This window comes from Salminus brasiliensis, chromosome 19 (genome assembly GCF_030463535.1).
Source record: "Salminus brasiliensis chromosome 19, fSalBra1.hap2, whole genome shotgun sequence".
Lineage (NCBI taxonomy): Eukaryota > Metazoa > Chordata > Actinopteri > Characiformes > Bryconidae > Salminus > Salminus brasiliensis.
The window spans coordinates 9,166,550-9,186,915 of NC_132896.1; the positions used below are offsets into that span (position 1 = coordinate 9,166,550).

Below are 20,366 nucleotides of genomic sequence, written 5' to 3' on the forward strand. Positions count from 1 at the left end.
TGGTTTTTCTAGGATATATGTATACTGAAACGCTTGTGGTGACGCCAACAACACTTAAACACCAACAGATGGAGACAAGAAAGACATACAATTGAGAAACTAGCATTTAGAGCTAGAGTTAGTTTCCTGGACAGAAAAAAGGCCTAATCCTATGCTACATTTTCCTTTCAGTGGAGAATCTCCATTCGTAATTCAGTGTAGTCCAAGACTAAGTTCCCTGGGCAGATGACGGCTCATGGTTTACCTTAAAAAGCCCATTTCCTACATTTTCCTTTTACTTTATTTCCTGAGATCAACTTCACACTTTTATTGATTTACATAGCAAAAATAGGCCCTATTCATTTTTCAATTACCTTTTTTTTTTTTTTACAACCTTTCTTTATCCCTTAGAACTAAACCAGCTGTTTTTGATAGTGTGTCTGCACGACTCATTTGTGTAAATTATCTCTGTTCTGATTGGTGGCCACATTTAGACCCCACATGCAAAATGAGTTTTTTTGTTCTGTTAATTCACCATTAGACATGCAGTGAACTTAAAATGCTACAACAGCCATTATCCTTCCTTTTCAAGTAAAATCAACAAATCTCAAATTTAAATTTTACAGTACAGGGAAGCACATCCAGGTCATTTATTTCTTTTAACTGGAACGTTTCACAGAGCTGCCGAACAAGAATAATGCCAAGCAGCCTATGTTCATCCTTATTAGACTCCTTTGTTTCCACATTAACAGTATCTTCCAGAACAGGGTTTTGTGGGTCTTACTGACCTGGGTGACTCCAGATTGGGACCTCGTCCAGAGAGATGTAGGTCCTGTATTTTTTTCTCCTCTCCTCCAGGCTCATGGACAGAAGCTCCTCTGAAAACACAGGGGATATGGTACATTCACACAAAACACACACAAACAACCTTGCACTTTCCACCAAACAAATGCTCATCTCTACGTTGCACACTATGGTTTAATTCTTAACTTCTAGACTGTGCACATTTAAAGTGTATGTTGCTATTCCATTCTTACATTTTTTTATTTTTTTGTGTATATATTCTGTGTATGTATTTATCATATTTTGGGTCATTCGACATTTTTGCCATTCTTTCATTTTGTAAATCTTATTGTTTCATGTCAGCAGGCAGTTTTCTAAGCATTTCACTGTTAGTTGTACCATATATGACTATGTATGTGACAAACTTTTATTTGATCAGATTGGATAATATAGATAACAGTCTAAACACTCTTTATTTTTACAGCAATTATAAGAATGACAGGACAGTACTGATTACTAGTTAGTATCTGTATTTCATATCAGTATTAAAAAGTCTTGACTAATTACTAAAAACAATGCACATGTAGAACATTACCATAAAATTGTTTGTCATATTAATGTTTTTACTGTACGATATTTTATTTAATAATAACATGCACAATCTAGCATGAAAGATTCATAAATAAAAAATTAAAAAAATTACTGAGGAGTAAATAATATACTTTTAGTCACCTTTTGTCAGGTTATTTGCCAGGAGATTACATGAGAATGAATATTTTGTAAATATGGGGATTTTTTATATGAATAAAAAATTAATTCATGGTGTTTTAATAATTCATGGCCTTTATTTTGTAATAGTACAATCATTCTTACAGACACAATGTCTAATTATATATTTTTTCTTAATCCAGAGGATTGGAAAGCATCTATTTTCCTACATCTGTTAGAAAAACGGATAAATGAACAGTCTGAACTACAGGTTAGTGCATCTCCAACAACTCACTTTTCGCCTTCTTCCAGTCAGCGCCCTCCAGGTCCAGTTCTGACTGGGCGGCCATGGCATACAGGGCACTGGAGTGAATAGAGGAGGCAACGACAGCGGCTGAGAGTCCGAAAAGGACCACGGTCGAGCGGGAGAACTTTCCACCGCGCTTCCAGGCCCTAAAACTCGGCCACTCAAATGACTTGTAGGCGACAGAGGTGGCTGAACACTTCTCCACCCGCCGGACCGTATTTATAAATCGCTGAGAGGAATTCAGCACGCTGGTGGTATTTAGCGACCCTCTGCCACTGCGAACCAGAGTGTGAAACGAACAGCCTGACCAGCAGTTTTTAATTGTGTTGTAGACTTTCAGACAGCGGGGGAAGTTAGTCTCCCTTATCAACCCAAAGTGTTTTGAGAGTGAAACACGAGCTGCAAGTTTGGATAACTGAAACGCCATAGCCTAACTTAGCTAGCGTTGCTGCTGACTGCCTTTTCAGCCGGGTTTGCTCGCTAACAGTGTTTACGCAGTCAACTTCAAGCACTTTCGATTTTGGACTGAGCCAAAGACGACCCCCTAAAATGAGTATAAACCTTAGAAGCTGCGTAATCCAAAGGATATCGATCCTCTCACTGCGATTCTTATACGGACTGTTCCATCGAAATAGGGGTCCACTGTTGAACGCTGCACAGTGGACTCTACCAGAGTGGCTTCAGGGTGGCTCATTATCCTACACTGCCCTCTAGTGGTAAACGCATTAGGGGCCAGTATGTTTGGTGATGACCTTGTCGTGTGAAATGGCCCAAAACATCCAGGCATCCACTACAAAGAGTGAATTCAGCTATCTGTAGGTGTCTCTTTGGTTGGCACAGGCGTTCATATGCAAATGCACAGCTTGGATAATCTCTAGAAGTCGCCTCATCATGCCTAATGCCAAGCTTCTGGTATAGGAATACAAAGCCCTCCAGCGTAGGGCTGTTGAGTTATCTGGAACAGTGGGTCTCCATCCAGTACTTATGGGTTCCAACATGATGTTCTAACATTCAAGGCAAAGTCTCCCAAGAATGTAAAGGCTGTTACTGCATCCAAAACTCCCTTAAATACATTTGGTTTAATACAGAAGAAACAATGATCAGACATCTACACACGCATTTAGCCATTTAAACAGCTTAAGGTCATATATTGACGTAACCCATATCCATAGCCAGTCAGCGATTGATGGTAATAAAGGGCCTAATATAGCCTGTAACCCTTAGGTCTTATTTATTGGTTCAGCAACAGCTGTCCACTCTGTGTTAGCCAACTTTTCTATTTTGACCAGTTGTGAACAGGTTTCAAATAAGATGTTTAAATATGGATAAAAGGGCCGTATTATTTCTCCATTTAAGGTATATTTTGGAGTGTGGCTCTTATATATAGGCTGACAGACCCTTATATGAGCACACACCCAGTGAAACTGTGGTTACACACTGTTCCGTTATGCGGAAGCTGACACAAAAAGAACACCCTTTTTTAACACAACTGCGCCTACGAGCAAAACCACACCTTGGGCTTGAACGAGTCAGAGAGGGGAGGGGGAGTAGGGTCACATAGATGACACTCAGAAGCAGAGAGGACACTGTTTCGACAGCGCACCCAGTGAGAGACAGGAAAGGTAATTATGTTTAATTCATGTTCATATTTTGCTTTTGTCTTTGACTATAGGATCATCAATAATGAGTGATTTATGTAATTTTATTAATTTGTAATTTTAGTCATAGTCATTTGATATCATTATCAGGACTTCAGGACTTCTGAGTTATTAAGCATTTTAGGAGATAAAATTACTTTGATTTTTGGTAATGGTAGTACATTAAGATAAATAATTGGTATCAATCTTATTGACAGCTGTTAAATGTAGATGTTGCACATTTGGAATAATATTTTGAAAAGTTTTATATGAGGGGTGGGCAATATGACATGTAATTTCATATATACTTCCAAAAAAAAATTAAATGTGACAATTTTTATTTTTTCTGACCTCTAACAAGTTGGAATGGAAAAGGATTTTTTCCCTGTAGTCAAGTATCACCAATTTTCTTTTTTTGACATAATTTAAAACCAGCACCTGCCATTTACATTGTGTCCAATGTCATCATTAATAGACCAATAGAAATGCTCCAAAATTTCTTTCATTTTGGTTGCCATTATGAAGATACAAGGTTTTTGCGTGACAGTGATGATTGTATAGCCAATAGAACGGGGCTCTCAGACACAGATAAGCACCTGAACCTGGCACCATGCCTAATGCTAGGCGTGGGTTAGAGGGGTATAAAGCCCCCCAGCTGTGGAGCTGTGGAAGAACTGTGTTCTCTGGAATGACGGTTGTGATGTGTTGGGAAGTTGGGTGTAGATCATCCAACATCCTGACCTCACTAACACTCTTGTTGCTGAATACAATCAGATCCTCATAGCAATGCTCTGAAATCTCATAAAAAAATTCCCTTGGACAGTAGAGAGAGTTACTCCAACAAAAGCAGGCTAAACCCTTTTGTAATAATTGATTTTGAAGGAAACAAGGAATAAGCAGGTGTCCCCATACTTTTGTCATAGACAGTATATGTGCACTTTGTGCTAAAAGTGTACCAATATCACTTTAAATATAACTTGGTTACATTAAGGTTAAGATTGTTTTTGCCTCCTCCTGTAAGGTTACAATTTATTTCAGAGATCGATGGTGTTGTCTGGCCAACAATTTAGTGTTAAATATTGGCATGAGAAACTGTGGTAGTTAAAAAGCAGGCCCACTTCTGCAATCCGTTTTGTTCTTGTAACTGTGCTCATTTCAGTGAAGTATACACAAATATCAGCGTGACTAATTCACACCGTCTGCCTATTTAAACACTATATGCTTTAAATGGGAATGGGCTATATGTAGATAATATATGGAGATGCATCCAGTGAGCTACACAGTTCAGTCTATAGAAGGTTAAGAGAGGCTGCTGATGTTAAACTGAAAGAGGAAACATGGGTTTGTGTGATTGGGCAAAAATGGGAAGCATTCATCAGTGTGAACTTGACAAGCCACGGAATAGCACTGTCATACACCCATGAGAAGGGGGGAGGGCGGTGGTGTGTGAGCTTCAACACACACATGGTTAGCATGTGATAGACAGCCCTATAGTCATTGTTTCAAAAAGTGTATGTTGCACAACAGGGAATTTGATTGTCATTTTGGGAGTCCACTACCCACCCCGCTCACCACACCTATATCATTGGTGTATGAGTGTGGTGTTTTAATAATAAATTATATACCTAAAAACATACATGCTTAAAGAATTTCTCGTGGTTCAGGAGATTTAAGTGACCTATTATAGTTCTCATGGCAAATTGATGGAATAGAGGCCAGGAGTATACTTTAAAGTGATAATTTGAGGAGAAATTTCATGTAATTTTCTTCTTAGCTGAACATTTCCAAGAGATTCTGGAAGTTATTAGGGGCTTGTGCTGATTCTTTAGCCAGGACACCTTAAAAAGACCCAATCTATAGTGAATTAGATCCAATTTCCCCATCTCTCCCCACACTCCAAGTTTATAAGGTCAGCCAAGATAAGTTTGGTATCCAAAATTGGCCTCTTTAGTTTTGAATTGGACCAAGGAAGCTCATGTAGCTAACAAGTAATGGAAGTCTATTGGAAGCCCCCTAATTGTGACTACCATCCCACACTTTCCTTGTTAAATATTCAAAGTATCTCAAATATGACAAGTAAGTAAACATATGACGAACTGTACTATGCTGAAGATGTTTTCCCTGTACTGTTGAGTGGAAATAATGTAAATTAGATTTTTCACCACAAAATCACTTCAGTGTTTGCTCTCTGCAGGTTCGCTCTTTCTCGTCACATCACTTTAGTGTGATGCTGGCCGGCACAGGCATGTGCTAGCTCAGGCTTAAGAGCTGGGCACCTGGTTCTGAACCTACATATCCTCCCTAGTAATTTACATGAATTCTCTCTCTGTCTCTCTATCATTACCTCTTTTTCTATCAGGACAGAATGGCAGCGTGGGATCTGTCAGTTATAGTAGAGGACCTTGGCCCTGATGCCCCGCCCCTCAAAATCAGCGTCACCTCTGACCTCCATATAGGAGGGGTCATTTTCAAAATTGTGGAGAAGACAGGTGAGTTACTGTATATCCCAGCCTGTGCCTAGGGAGGAATATTCTCTTTGTACAAAAAAAGGTATAGGAAGTGTAATAACCGTGTAAGTGTTAAGCAAACATTTATATTTAAATAATTCTACAATTTATTAATGTTAATTAAAATTAATGTTGTGTATAATATGCCTATGGCATTGTCATAGCTGACATTTGAGCATATGGATTTAGAAAACATATGTGCTACCACTTCATGAATAAGAATAAATATGTATTATATTCACCATAACCCTTATCTAACACTGGTCCGAACCATAACACTGTAGATAATAGTTTCTAAACAACTTGAGCATTTGCATGAACATAGATCTAAGCACCAGAATAAAGTGTGACCATATATTCTGATAAACCCAATTAATAAGTAATGGGTTGTGTTTTTGTCTATTGTTACTCAGATTTGCAGCAGGACTGGTCAGATCATGCTCTTTGGTGGGAACAGAAGCAGCAGTGGCTCTTGCGGACCTCCTGGACCCTGGAAAAATACGGGATCCATGCAGACGCACGCCTCATTTTCTCCCCCCAACACAAACCTCTGCAGCTGGGCCTTCCTAACGGGCTGACCCTGCGGCTCCGCGCCTGCTTCTCCAGCCCGGTCTTCCGCACCGTCCAGGGAATCTGCAGGGTCCTAAGTGAGTGTGTAGCACACCAGTAGTAAAGAAATTTGGAATCACTTGTCATAGCTTATTTGATAAGTATGAATCTTTTGAGAACAACAAGAATATATTGAATGATAAATATAATGCTGTCATTCTCCGCTCATCTGTTTTGTGTCAGCCTCCAGCTGCCTCCAGCTTTGATAACCAGTTTTAAAACATGAGACATAGCCTCAGTCACTTATTATAATGTCAGTCTCTATGCTTTATAGAAACCTGAGAATTGGATATCATAATTGTTTCTCAAATTCTAAACATTCAGAGCTAAAAATGGTTTAAAATTCAATAAATGTAACAAGACAAACTTCCGTCAGCCACATTGTGTGCAAATGTTTTTGCTTACTTAAAAATGGGTGGGTTTAAATTTAAGATGAAATTCTATATATCATATTTTATTCTATGTATCAGTGTATACCATATTCATCCTTTTAATTAACTCTTATTTTTACCTTTTAATTGATGAAATTGGTGTTAAAATGCTTATTAAAACTGTAGTTAAAAAGTGAGCTTTTATCATGTAATCCAACATATCAATATTATTCAGGTTACTAATTACAAACAAAAACAAAGGAAACTCAAACAAAGGAATATTTGATTGTGAATTAAAGTATGAAACTGTGACACATTTTTCTAATCATGTTTCATTTATTTGCACATGCATGGGTTAAAAATGTTGTTTTATAATATAAGGCAGTTGCATTTTCAAAAATATGTCTATAATAATATATCTATAATCATGTCTATATTTAGTTTCTATAAAATCTACTTATTACTGTGCTGTATTTTTCTACTTTCTGACAGACATCCGTCATCCGGAGGAACTGTCTCTGCTACGACCTGTTGAGGAAAAAAAGAAAAAGAAAGACAAAGACACTGCAGAGGACAAGTATGACCTTACAGATGTGCCGCTGACCTCAGGTATATTAAATTGACTGTGCTTTTAAACCTGTTGTTAATACTGCAAACAAATCCAGGCCCTGGGAGTATACTCTTTAAATGTATATGCCTTAAATATTATATGGTTTAATGAGAAATAAAGAAAAAAAGAAAGAAAGAAAGAATAAATGAAAGGAGGGAAACTAAACTTTCTAAACTAAACTAAACTTTGTCTGGTTTTAGTATCAGTTCCAGCTCTGTACAATGGCATGCCTGCTCATTTTGCTGACTCTCCTAAAACTGTGGCCGTCTATAAGATGCTGTCTGTCTGTCAGCCTTCACCTGCTCCTGAGAGCATTGCTAAATTGTACCGACCGGCCAGCAAAGTGGACAAAACACACATTCATACCAGGTATGAGCAAAGAGCACAGATACACATTAACCTCTTAAACTACAGGATTATTTGTTTGTTTGTAGAGCAGTCCAATTTAAAGTAGTTGATCAGACATGAGTGGAGTCTGAAGTTTGTTCTTTTAGTTTTGTACTTGAGTTATGAAAATAATGTAGTAAACAAGTGATAAAATATTATAAAATACTTCAGCATATCATTACTTAAATCCATGTCAAATTATTAAGGAATCTCAAAGAGATGTGCTTATGTGTTTTTATTTGCTATGCAACATACTTTTGACCATTTTTAAAAAACAAAATTATATAGTGCTAGAAACTAAATAAGGAAGTCTATTTGAGATTAACTTGGCACAGTTTATGGCTAGCATGGAATACTTTAGACAAACAAGAGTTATTGCTGTCATTAATAATTATAATTAATAATTCATATTAATAATAATAATTGAATAAACACTACAAATTATGTAGCAGCATCCTTGAAACTAAGACACAAAGGATATTGTTCTGAAAGTGAAGTATTGAAGTTTGGACAGACATACAGCGCTTAGGGTTTGAGGGGTTCATGAAGTGTGACTGTCCACTGTCTCTTGCTCACAGGTGGTTGGATTCATCACGCTCGCTCATGCAGCAGGGAATACAGGAGAACGACAAACTATGGCTTCGCTTCAAATACTACACCTTTCATGATGTGGAACCTAAGGTGTGTACATTTGTGTGGTTTCTCTATGTCTGTGGCTCTATGTGTCCACCTCCACACACACCTCCACTTAAAGAAACAGTTCATACTTGTAAAATGAGTCATTGCTCTGCAAAATAATGTAAAATGATATCCGAGCAAATGTAATGATCACAAATATAGTCTAAATATTATTATGTTTAGTTTATGTTTATTTTATTTATTTTCTACTAAGTGTCAGATAATTCCTTTGTCAGATCATTTCACCTGCCAGTGCAATACAACACTTTCAATAAGACATTATTTTTTAAACAATCTAAAAATCTAAAATAGACTATTTTGCATTACAACGTCCTGTCTGTTCCTCTCCACCATGATTGTATTATAAGAACTCTCTGTCTCATAATGTCTTAGGCATGAGGCAATGCATCTGTAACCATTGTATGTAGTAACTTTCTGTGGTGTAGCTTTTGGAGGCTCCCTCTCAGCACCACTACCAATAGCAATAGGAAACCTTGGTATTTTTCTGGCATTCCTCTTCAGTATGATGCGGTGCGTCTGACCCAGCTGTATGAGCAGGCGCGCTGGGCTATCCTGCTGGAGGACAACGACTGCACAGAGGAGGAGATGATGCTATTTGGAGCCTTGCAGGTATAGTGCTGTATATCTGCTGTACATTTCAACACATTATAGTCCCAATCAGGAAGTACAGCAGCACAGTTTTGTCTTCCAGTTCACTCGCTTTTGGCAAAAGGCTCACTAATATGAAGTGTTGTTTTTCATGTGGAAATGATGGGCAGGTTTTTGCCTTACTCAAAAGAGGCTCAGGCCTGGAGAAATGTAAAGCTGCTTTGTGACGACATTCATTGTGAAAAGTGCTGCACAAAGAAATTTGAATTATTATCAATTGAGAATTTTAATTGACTTTGAGAATTAAATGGCTTTTGCTGAGCTGTCGTACTACTGCCAGTGTGTTGCAAAGCACTACTAAAAATAAACAGTTCTTAGTACTGATTCCTTATGGTTCTCCTCTCGGTTCCCCTTTCTTCCCTTTGTGAGAGAGTACATCTAATTTTGTCATGACAAATTTATAAAGCACTTCATTTGTAAGCACTGTACATTATTTCATGTCAAACTACAGAATATTCAATAGAATTGTTTTATTGAAGTAAAAAAATTATACACCAATCCATTCCACTCTTCCGATCAACCTCTGCCCTGCTTCATTGATCCAGTGACGTAGTTCTACCAAATCTCTCCTTCTCTCCTTTTCTCTCAGTATCACATAGGCAAGCTGTCTCAGACACAGGAAGTAGGCTCCTGCCAGGGCATGGAGGACCTGGAATCTGCCCTGAAGTCTCTGGAGGTCAAGATGGTGGGAGAAAATAACAACACAGATGTGCTGGTGAGGCCTTTACACAGACACCACAGCTGTTTTGGGAACACACAAGTCTGGGGTATCTACACAATTATGGGCAGGTGGTATTAATGTTATGGCTGATATGGCGCTGTTTATGACTGGTTATGTACACTGAGCTGCCAGTTTATTACATACCATCTTACACTCATTGGCCATTTAATCAGAAACACTTACCAGAGGTTACTTTGCTGTCAGCCTTCACCGACGATGTTACTATGGGGCTTGAGAAACTACTATGAGAAACACCATCTTCCACTCTGACCAATCTATGTACATAATTTGTGTTACATTTTGTTCCACATTAGTTAGTTTGAGCCCTGCTCTTCCTACTGTATATGCTACATTCTGTCAGTTAGTTCAGGTCATGACGGATAACCACTCAAATGAGTGAAATAAGTGCAGTTAGTATAACTGCAGTACTCAGAATCTGTTAAAATGTTTTCAGTCAGTTTTTTCAGCACTTTCTAAATGACTATGATTTTCCAACAGAATAATATGACTGCTCCAGAGCTGAATGGATACCTGAAAATCTTTCGGTAAGGCCCATTTCTCACCCATGGTTGCACACTTTCTTTCCCTGAGATCTAAAAGAAAACTGTGTTGGCTTTGTTTTGCTGTTTAGCCCCAAAAGACTAACTCTGAGGGATTACAAACAGTACTGGTTCAAGTTTCAGGACACGTCTATCTTCTATTACAAAAGTACTGAGGACAGATTTGGGGATCCCATCCAGCAAATTAATCTGAAAGGTAGAATAACACACACACACACACACACACACACACACACACACACACACACACAAAGTAAACTCTGTGTGCTGTAAACCATGGTCTGTAAGGCACCAGTTTATCAAAAGATCAAAAGACATCAGACATGTTTTGTTCAGTGTGTTCCTGTTTGTGCACTGCACTTGAGAAATGTGTTAACTTTCACAGTTGTAAAACCAAAACAGAACCACAGTGTGTTGAGTAAAATGCAACAGGTGGTTTGATGTTGTGTCTACAGAAGATTCTAGCAGAGTCAGTTGTCAATAAGTAAACCTTGCTTGTGCTTACACAGGGCATTTAATCAGAAACCCCTTCAATATATGTGCCCTCTGTATGTAACAGTAAGTGAGTATAGCTTGTTTATCAGTCCCCTCTATCCCGCTGATGGAAAGAACCACAACTAGACTAGGTATTTTGACATTTGGCAGGGTAGCAGTGACACCAGCATGCTTAGATAGCAGATGATTCTGGCCCAAATACAGGTCTTTCATGGCATTTGAACTCTGGGCCACATGTGGCCCTCATGCACCAAAACCAGTCCAGCTGCTGCCAGCTGTGGCTGTGTTCCGGCACCTAGATTCAGATGAAGTCATTGCCACAGTGGCATGTAGGCCAGATGAAAGTAGGCCGCGTAGCTTCAAACTGGGTCACGAATCGTTTGCTCTTTGGAAGGTAGTGATGCAGTAGTGTGTGTCCTGTACACCTACAAAGTGCACTGGAAAAATTTCCAGTAAGTCTAAGGTACAAGATAAATAGGTAGGTAAAAAGGGGGAAATTAGTCCATTTAGCAAATTAAAAAGGCATAGCTAAAGTGCAAATGTGCCAGGACTAGTATCCAGTAGTGAGTCCAAACTGTGCATTGCTGTTTGGCAGTGACCCTCTCAGCCTGAACCCAGAACTGAACCCAATAGAAAACCTGTGGTGTGTATTGAAGGGAGCCATCCACATGTGAAGACCACATCAACAATACAAAGGAACTGAAATGTTCCGAATGGAGAAGTGATCCATGATCCCTCTACAAGTGTTCTTCAACCTTGTTAAGCATGCCAGAAAAAGGCTCAGTGTTATTATTCTCAACAGGGGAGACTACACTTTAAATATAGCTTATCTATTATTATTAGGTTGCATCACAACTGCAGGTGCAAGGTATGTGCAAGGGTCTCTGATGTTGTTGGACTGTTTGACCCCGCAGGCTGTGAGGTGACTCCTGATGTGAATATAGCAGGACAGAAATTCTGTATCAGACTCCTGATCCCAGTGCCAGAGGGCATGAATGAGGTCTATCTGCGATGTGAGAATGTAAGTACCCATAGAACCTACAGCTGGAGCTTTGGAGACAAGTATTACAAAGCATCTGAGAAGTTATTTCTTGATTTCTTGATTTCTCTTACGTTCTCCCTTCTCTCTGCAGGAGAAGCAATATGCAGAATGGATGGCTGCCTGTAAGCTAGCCTCTAAAGGACTGACCCTGCTAGACAGCTCCTACCAGAATGAGGTGAAAAACATCCAGACGTTTCTGTCCATGCAGTGTGGTAATTCATCTTCCTCCACTCCACAGACCGACGAGAGCATCAACACACAAAGCCTAGTCTCACCTCGCTACACCAAAAAATACAAGACCAAGCAGGTACAGTGCAACCATATCTGGACTACAGTAATAGAGGATATGTCTCCTTTCATCTGGAATGATTGTTTAAACAAGTAACACATCTCATAAAATAATTTTAATACCCCAAGGTCCTCTATGTAGGAGCACACCTCACTCTCATGGCTACAAACATGACATCATAGTTTCATGGTAGTACACAGTAATGCAAATGACTGAAAAAGATCTTCACTGAATGTAAAAATGTACTGCTCATCCAACTGTTGCAGTTAACCCCTCGTATCCTGGAGGCCTACCAGAACGTGGCTCAGCTTTCTATGACGGCAGCAATTTTGAAGTTCCTCCAGATATGGCAGTCCCTGCCTGACTTTGGCATTTCCTATTTCATGGTCAGGTAAGACAGTCTCATACATATTTCATCCTCAGCCTCTGCCTTGTTTTCCAAACTCTTGGGTTGGAAAAGTGTTACAGAGTGAAAACCACTTTGCTTTCAGGTTTAAGGGCAGCCGTAAAGATGAGGTCCTGGGTATTGCTAATAATCGCCTAATCCGTGTTGACCTGGGAGTGGGAGACGTAGTCAAGACATGGCGCTACAACAACATGAGACAGTGGAATGTCAACTGGGACATACGACAGGTGGGTCATGAACGGCCTCTTTAAGACATTCAGTAATCAGCGCCTCACATATTGATGACAACGCAATAAACCACCTGAATGCTTAAATGGAATCTTTTTTAGCAGTATTATATATTATGCATGCATATACAGTGAGTCCAAGAAGTATTTGATCCCTTGCTGATTTTCTTCGTTGGCCCACTAATAAAGACATGATCATTCTATACTTTTAATGGTAGATGTATTCTTACATGGAGAGACAGAATATTAAAAAGAAAATCCAGAAAATAAATCTAAGGAATATATATTAATTGATTTGTATTTCATGGAGTGAAATAAGTATTTGATCCCTTAGTATTCATTAGCAGTTCTGGCTTTTACAGACCAGTTAGACACTCCCAATCAACTTGTTACCTGACCTGAAGCCACCTGTTCTCACTAATCACTTGTGTGAAAAACACCTGTCCACAGAATCAGACAGATCACACAGATTTCAAGTCTCCAACATGGGTAAAACCAAAGAGCTGTCACAGGACCTCAGAGTCAGAATTGTTGACCTTCACAAAGCTGGAATGGGCTACAAAAAGATTAGTAAGGTGTTGGATGTGAAAGTAACAACTATTGGTGCAATTATCAGAAAGTTTAAAGAGTATAACATGACAATCAACAGACCTCGGCCCGGTGCTCCAAAGAAGATTTCGCCTCGTGGGGTGGCAATGATGCTGAGAACAGTCAGAAATCGTCCTGCAACCACTCGGCAGGAGTTAGCAAATGACCTGAAGGCAGCTGGGACCACAGTTTGCAAGGAAACAATTGGCAACACTTTGCGCAACAATGGATTCACATCCTGCAGTGCCCGAAAGGTACCCCTGCTGAAGAGAGCACATGTGGAGGCGCGCCTCAAGTATGCCAATGATCATTTGAAAGATGAACCAAGTTATTGGGAGAAGGTTTTGTGGTCAGACGAGACCAAAATTGAACTTTTTGGCCTCAACTCCACCCGCCATGTGTGGAGGAAGAAAAATGCTGCCTATGACCCCAAGAACACTGTGCCCACCGTCAAGCATGGAGGTGGAAGCATAATGTTTTGGGGGTGTTTCTCTGCCAAGGGTACAGGGCTACTTCACCGCATCACTGGGAAGATGGATGGAGCCATGTACCGCACAATCCTGAGGGACAACCTCCTCCCCTCTGCCAGGGATCTGAAAATGGGCCGTGGTTGGGTCTTCCAACATGATAACGACCCTAAACATACAGCAAAGGCAACAAAGGATTGGCTCAAGAAAAATCACATTAAGGTCATGGAGTGGCCCAGCCAGTCGCCAGACCTCAATCCGATCGAAAATCTATGGAGGGAGCTGAAGGTCAGAGTTGCCAAGCGACAGCCCACCAACCTTCATGATTTAGAGAGGATCTGCAAAGAAGAGTGGGCCAAAATTCCCCCTGGTGTGTGTGCTAAACTTGTGGTTAACTACAACAAACGTCTCACCGCTGTGCTTGCAAACAAAGGCTTTGCCACTAAGTATTGAGTGTGTTTGGCAAGAGGGATCAAATACTTATTTTCCTCATTGAAATACAAATTAATTAAAATATATTCTTTAAAATTATATTCTGGATTTTTGTCTTGATATTCTGTCTCTCCATGTTAGAATATATCTACCATTAAAAGTGCAGAAGGATAGTGTCTTTATTAGTGGGCAAACAAAGAAAATCAGCAAGGGATCAAATACTTCTTGGACTCACTGTATATATATATATATATATATATATATATATATATATATGCTTTATAATTCTATCTTTTTCTAACAGGTGGCCATCGAGTTTGATGGCAACATCAACATAGCTTTCAGTTGTGTAACTGCAGACTGCAAGGTAGTGCACGAGTACATTGGTGGCTACATCTTCATGTCGACACGCTCAAGACAGCCCAGTGACACCCTGAACGAAGAGCTCTTCCACAAGCTCACCGGCGGTCATGAAGCTCTTTAACCGCCACAGGCTGAAGGATCATGAGCGTTAAATGCTCCAGCAGCAGAACTAACAAGATCTTTGGAAGTATTAGTCCTACATGTGGCCAGATCTTAATCTTTTTATGCTTTGAAAAGTTGCTCCAGCTTGATGATGGAAGCCTTCCTGAAGGGCTGCAGTGCATGTGGGATGGGAATACTGCTTATCAAGTATCATTACTGTTGTTTTGGGGGGGGGGTTTGTTTTGTTTTACTACAGAGGATCTAGGCTAATCAGTTCAGCAGTCTTTAAACAGAAAATTGCATAACATGGCATAACTTTATTTATACTTCTGTGTTTGAATGACCACTGTTAACGCTTCATGAATATTCTCTGACTGACAGGTTTGTGCCATCTACATGTAATCTTCACTACTAATCCAAAGGCAGACTCTTGGTTTGGGAAAACAGTAACAGACATAGTCAAGTTGCTCCTCAACTTCCTTCTATTCATCTTATTGGAGCAGCCTAGCTTTGAACTACTACTGTATTTTATTCAAGTGACAGTTGAGGAAACCTCTGGCTATCATTTCCAGCACAGGATCTGTTGCATTGACCAGTAGTGTCTTGCATTATCACAAGAAAAATGTCCTTATCTCTGTTTAACATCATGCAGGCTTCCGTTGACCAAACCACAGCCAGTGTCTGCCTTCTTTCTGATAGCTCTTGTGCAGCTGGGTGTGCTCAAGCTGCCTTGACAATTTATACAGTCTGAGGGTATGAAATACAGTATCCTGTTGTAAAGCATCATTTGTGGAGGTTTAAGGTTTTGATGTCTCCTGCTCTTAGTGAAATCTCATCCATCAACTTACTGCAGTTCAAGTTCACATGCTGTAATAAAAAAAAACAAACAGTGAGCAATTCCGAAATGACCAATTCCTCTTTCAGTTTGGACTGGAATGGTGTTATTCTGCACAAAGGTCAAATGAAAGTGGCTTTGCTTACGTGACGGTCTTAGTCTTTGTGCACGTGAGAAATATTGGGGTGCTAACCGCCCTTCTGTGTCACCTGATGTCAACAACACTCCGTTTTCTGACCAGTAGAATTCAATTCCGTCTAAGACAAAGAAGCAAAAACACAGAACTGCTAATCCTCCAGTATAGATGTGTTTACCATAAGGTCATCAATGAGGAGGTATCTGTTGCCTCAAAAGAGGGATTATTTACCTGAGAGGGCTTTTGGGACATTGATGTACACTGCTAGATCACAATTCTGTCTCATCCCTGGAAAAAGAGAAGATATTTTTACTCCCAAAAAGAAAAGAAAATGTTCTGTTAACCCCTTACTTTGACTAGAGTACCTATGAATAGACTAGCAGACCTCTAGTCATTCATGTAACTCCACAACTCCATACTACAGAGTATGCCATACCACACTGCCTCATATATATACTCATATGCTATCATACTGAGTATACTAAACTGCGTATAACAAAATAAATAACAGGAAAGCTCAAGATGTCACACCATAGTGGGGAGTGTGATGTCATTTTCATACTGCCCAAACAGTGACCTGAAGTGCCAATCTATTCAATCAATCAATCAAATGTCTTTGTCTTTGTCTTTCATACCACTGATGACTTGGCTCTCTCCAGGCAGCCCGGGTGCCAGGTGGATGTGTGTTCTGGTCATCCTGCTCAGCCCCTGGCTACGTATAGACGCCCAGTGCTTCATGTAGGAGCCATGAACAGCCTCCTGTGGGCAGTCTGGAGCGTCGGGAATCACTGCTCTCAACTCAAGATCTTCAACCTGAACAGGACAAAACAGGACACAGGGTTACCTAGCAGAAATGAAATTGGTTTACTATCATAATCCATTTACTCAACCATTTTCAGATCTCTATTTATACCTTACAATTAAACAGGTTATTTTTATATTACCAAGCTTATAAATGCCAGTTTTGCCCCTTATAAAAAAGTACAAAAGTATCGGGACAACTGATAATTAATTCTTTCTTCCAAAATCAAGGATAAAAAAAGTTGAGTTTGCTTTTTTATTGGAGTTACTGTCTCTACTGTCCAGGGAAGGCTTTCTATTAGATTTTGGAGAATTGTTGTGAGGAGTGTTCGTGAGGTCAGAGTGTTGGATGATCACAACCCTACCTCATCCTCAAAAGTACTGGAGGGAGCACCATCATTCCAGAGAACACAGTTCCACTACCCCACAACTCCATACTGGGGGGCTTTATACCCTCAAACCCTCACCTGGCATTCTGTATGGTGCCAACAGGTGCCAACTTCTATACTGGGACTAGACAAGCTGTGTGTTTGCATTTGCACCTCTGTGTCAGCAATGGGTGCAACAGCTGGATGCATTCACTAGAAGGGATGTCCACAAATATTTGGACATACAGTGCATACAGGAATATGCTGATTTTCATGTTTATTACATACAAACTGTTGTTTTGTTTTTTAAAAAAAAAACAAAAAAACAAGCAAACTGGGGAATTTTCAGAAATGGGTTCCGGTATGTTCTCGGACAGTGTCTGACAGTCTGACATTAAGCCATACTTGTCCTTTACCTGTACAGAGTGCCCTTGATTGGCCCGGATCTGCAAGCATCCATTCTCTGGGTGATGCTGCAGCTTGAAGCGCTGCTTGTCATTTGTGGCCACCACTCTCTCCAAATCCTCCAGTGAAAATGAGCTGAACTGCTGATGAGCCAGAAGTTCATCCACAAGTATAAAGCCGTCTGTTACCAACAACACACAAAAACTCACTACCAAAAAAAACCCCACTGAAGCACAGCTTCTCTACAGAATACACAACACACTGACACACACCTGAGCTCATGTGAAGTCCCATCTTACAGGCACCATGTCTCAGAGCATAAGACATGGATTTTGAGAGACGTACATCTCTGCTCTACAAGAGAGATATGAACAAGACTCAGACAGTAGAGACCACAAACACGACATGCCTGGAATTAAAGCGTGAAAATGTCAAGCATCTATAAATAGTAACAGTGTGTTTTACCAGGGCCGTTTGCCTTTGGTTTTACCCACCTCGCCTCGGTTACCCCGACCTCCTCTTCCTCTATTTCCTCTCCCTCGATGTTGACCATCCATTTAAGATACACGTATTGCCAAGAAAATGAAAAGTACACTCACAGTAGATTATGAAACTGCTGACCAGAGACGTGACCAACACCTGTGCGTTGCTACACGGAACATAAACATGGACGTACAGGTGTAGTTCCTGCTTTTTCCCAGAAGAGGGCAGGTTTTCACCAAGCAGATAAACGCCTGTCATTCTTCTAGCTCTAAAAATGACCCCTCACCCCAGCCATGGTTTCTTTTCCTAAGGCTTCGTTCAGTCAGCTGAAAGCTGTAGCACTGCTGCAGCACATTATACATATATGAAAATAAAATATAAATGAGGCACTTTAAACATAAAGTGTTTTTCACACCAGCTTTTGTGCATGTTTCTGAGAAATGACTTCTCAGAAATGATTTCTATAACACACAGTCCCAGTCCACTATAACTACTACACCTTATACTCATTTAAATACTTCAAATACGCCTTATTAATCTTGCATTACAGCATAAACCCATTTCCTTTCTAAACATATTTCTGACACTAAAAGGCAAATTTGAATTAAGTGATTTTCCCATGACAAAAATAACATGGTTTTTCACCATGTGCTCTCAAGCACATGGCTCTGTTTGTGTCTTGTCTGTCCTAACCCCTCCTGTTCGTTAGTGTTGCCACCTGTGCCTCCTTCGTAGCCACGCCCCCCTTTTTAGTCCCTGTAAAAGTACCCCTTTGGTTGAACATTCCCTTGTCTGGTCTTGTATGTGACCATGTTGGTTTGTGGTTGTGGCAGTGTATGTGTTATGTTTATGGTGTTCTAGCTTGGGCAGTTCTGTTCTGTTCTGTTTGGTTTGTTTCCCAGTCTGTTCCTCTTTGTATTCTGTCTGTTCTGTTTAGTTTTATCTTTATTAAAAACCTGCAATTACGTCCACCTCCAACCTCCACACACTGTGACAATCTCACAATAATGATTTTAAATGTTACAAAATGTCCTTTATTTTCAATAAAGTTTAAAATAAATTAATCAAAGTTTGTGCTTAGATTCCTCTTGTTACAGACTACAGTGTATTTTTGTCTAAAAATATATTTATTATTTTCAACCCTGTAACTGAGAGAGGTCTACACATGTTGAATAATATTTGCACATTAAGTGTTAGGTTTTATTTGAGTGTTGACACTGATTAAAAAGAGAGATTTAGTTTAATTTGTGTGAGTTACAAGAGCTAAATGGTACCCAACCATTCAATCATTTTTTCACCACATCCCCAACATCTTTTGTGAGCTGTAGAATTAACATATTATTTTTCTTCATGTACATCTGCTTTTCTACCCTGAGATGAGCCCACAGATTGAGCAGTGTAGAATCCAGATAACAAAGCTGAAGTAAAACATACAGAAAGCTAACCCTGATCACAAACCCAGCTCAGGACCTCACACCAGGACCTGACACGTAAAAGAGTCCTAATCCAGTTGCTGCCAACTCATTGACTGTGAGACTCACTAAACTGGCTCTGATCTCACACTCCTGAATCTCACTTCAATACAGTGTAAATATTGGCATCAACGGGTAATGTCTGATGGTTTTGTCATCTGCATCTAATCACAGGCAGAGTTTACAAGGGCTTAGCAGTGGTATAACAAAAGTTTCCCAGTGGAAACACAACAGTACAACACATGGCCAATCCAAGTGCAGTGCCTGGCTGAGCCACGAGGAGGCGTCAGAGCTGGCTAATTAATATCAGACAGAAAACTACATAAGGAAATCTCTACGTTTTCTTTGACACAGGGAACACTTTATTTTGCTACACTATATATTTATTATTATTTAGAGACATTAGTTAGTATCAAGATGGAAATGTGGTTCACTTTCTACTTCACTCATTACACAAAAAAGCTCATCCATCATTTCGACAGTTTTATATATTCATATTCAGGCTACATTTTCATGCATATGCAAGTGTGTCTTAGTGATAAGTGGGGATTTTCACTACATACTCACCCAGTTTCTATTTTAGATTTGAGAAATGAAAGTGCTGACACTGAGAGGGTGGAGTGTGGCCACAGAGTATCATTCTTAACCTCCTGCTACTGAAACCCACTTTGGGCCAAACTTGCATTTAACCTCCTGTGTCATATTATGATGACACAAGGTAACAGGCCATAGGCTCAGACTTGCATTAAAGAATGTCTGCATATTTCAGCAACGCTTACTTTAACAAAATCGAGGAACAGTCTAAAAATAAAACAAACACACTGCTGAAACTCAAAGTCTTTAAGCATTATACAGGCCTCCAAATACAATGAAAAACTCAAAGAGTCCAAGAGTCAGCTCCAAGCATTCAAACTCTTCGAGTCACTGAT

General features: G+C 39.7%; 3 protein-coding genes across 8 annotated transcripts in view; 1 reads left to right on the forward strand and 2 right to left on the reverse strand.

Moving 5' to 3' along the window:
* macrod1 (mono-ADP ribosylhydrolase 1) overlaps nt 1-2,422 on the reverse strand; it is a 105,672-nt gene extending 103,250 nt beyond the window's left edge. For all 4 annotated transcript variants that reach the window (XR_011977919.1, XM_072663968.1, XM_072663969.1 and 1 more), the window contains exons 1-2: nt 1,766-2,422; nt 768-857 (exon numbers count right to left, since the gene is read on the reverse strand). Coding sequence is in view for 3 of the 4 variants with exons in the window: in XM_072663968.1 (XP_072520069.1) it covers nt 768-857; nt 1,766-2,204 (529 nt within the window). In the remaining variant the exon portion in view is untranslated. The remainder of the gene's footprint in view (nt 1-767; nt 858-1,765) is intronic.
* Nucleotides 2,423-3,283: 861 nt separating this feature from the next.
* On the forward strand, nt 3,284-15,835 carry fermt3b (FERM domain containing kindlin 3b). Of its 2 annotated transcripts, none has more exons than XM_072662877.1 (15): nt 3,284-3,399; nt 5,774-5,903; nt 6,335-6,568; nt 7,394-7,510; nt 7,712-7,880; nt 8,477-8,579; nt 9,099-9,206; nt 9,835-9,960; nt 10,465-10,511; nt 10,598-10,722; nt 11,936-12,042; nt 12,155-12,370; nt 12,619-12,743; nt 12,844-12,985; nt 14,777-15,835. In XM_072662877.1, exons 2-15 carry the CDS (start codon nt 5,780-5,782, stop codon nt 14,954-14,956), a joined length of 1,923 nt encoding a protein of 640 aa, XP_072518978.1. In that variant the 5' UTR covers nt 3,284-3,399; nt 5,774-5,779; the 3' UTR covers nt 14,957-15,835. The 2 variants fall into 2 exon arrangements, with proteins under 2 accessions (XP_072518978.1, XP_072518979.1); XM_072662878.1 differs by having other exon boundaries at nt 5,779-5,903.
* trpt1 (tRNA phosphotransferase 1) lies at nt 9,701-18,167 on the reverse strand. 2 transcript variants are annotated; one of them, XM_072662880.1, is made up of 7 exons: nt 17,977-18,167; nt 17,755-17,836; nt 17,494-17,663; nt 16,544-16,721; nt 16,140-16,196; nt 15,919-16,029; nt 9,701-10,715 (listed from the first exon to the last, which is right to left on the reverse strand). In XM_072662880.1, exons 1-7 carry the CDS (start codon nt 18,037-18,039, stop codon nt 10,711-10,713), a joined length of 666 nt encoding a protein of 221 aa, XP_072518981.1. In that variant the 5' UTR covers nt 18,040-18,167; the 3' UTR covers nt 9,701-10,710. The 2 variants fall into 2 exon arrangements, with proteins under 2 accessions (XP_072518981.1, XP_072518980.1); XM_072662879.1 differs by lacking the exon at nt 9,701-10,715 and adding an exon at nt 14,756-15,804.
* Between the last annotated feature and the right edge of the window lie 2,199 nt (nt 18,168-20,366).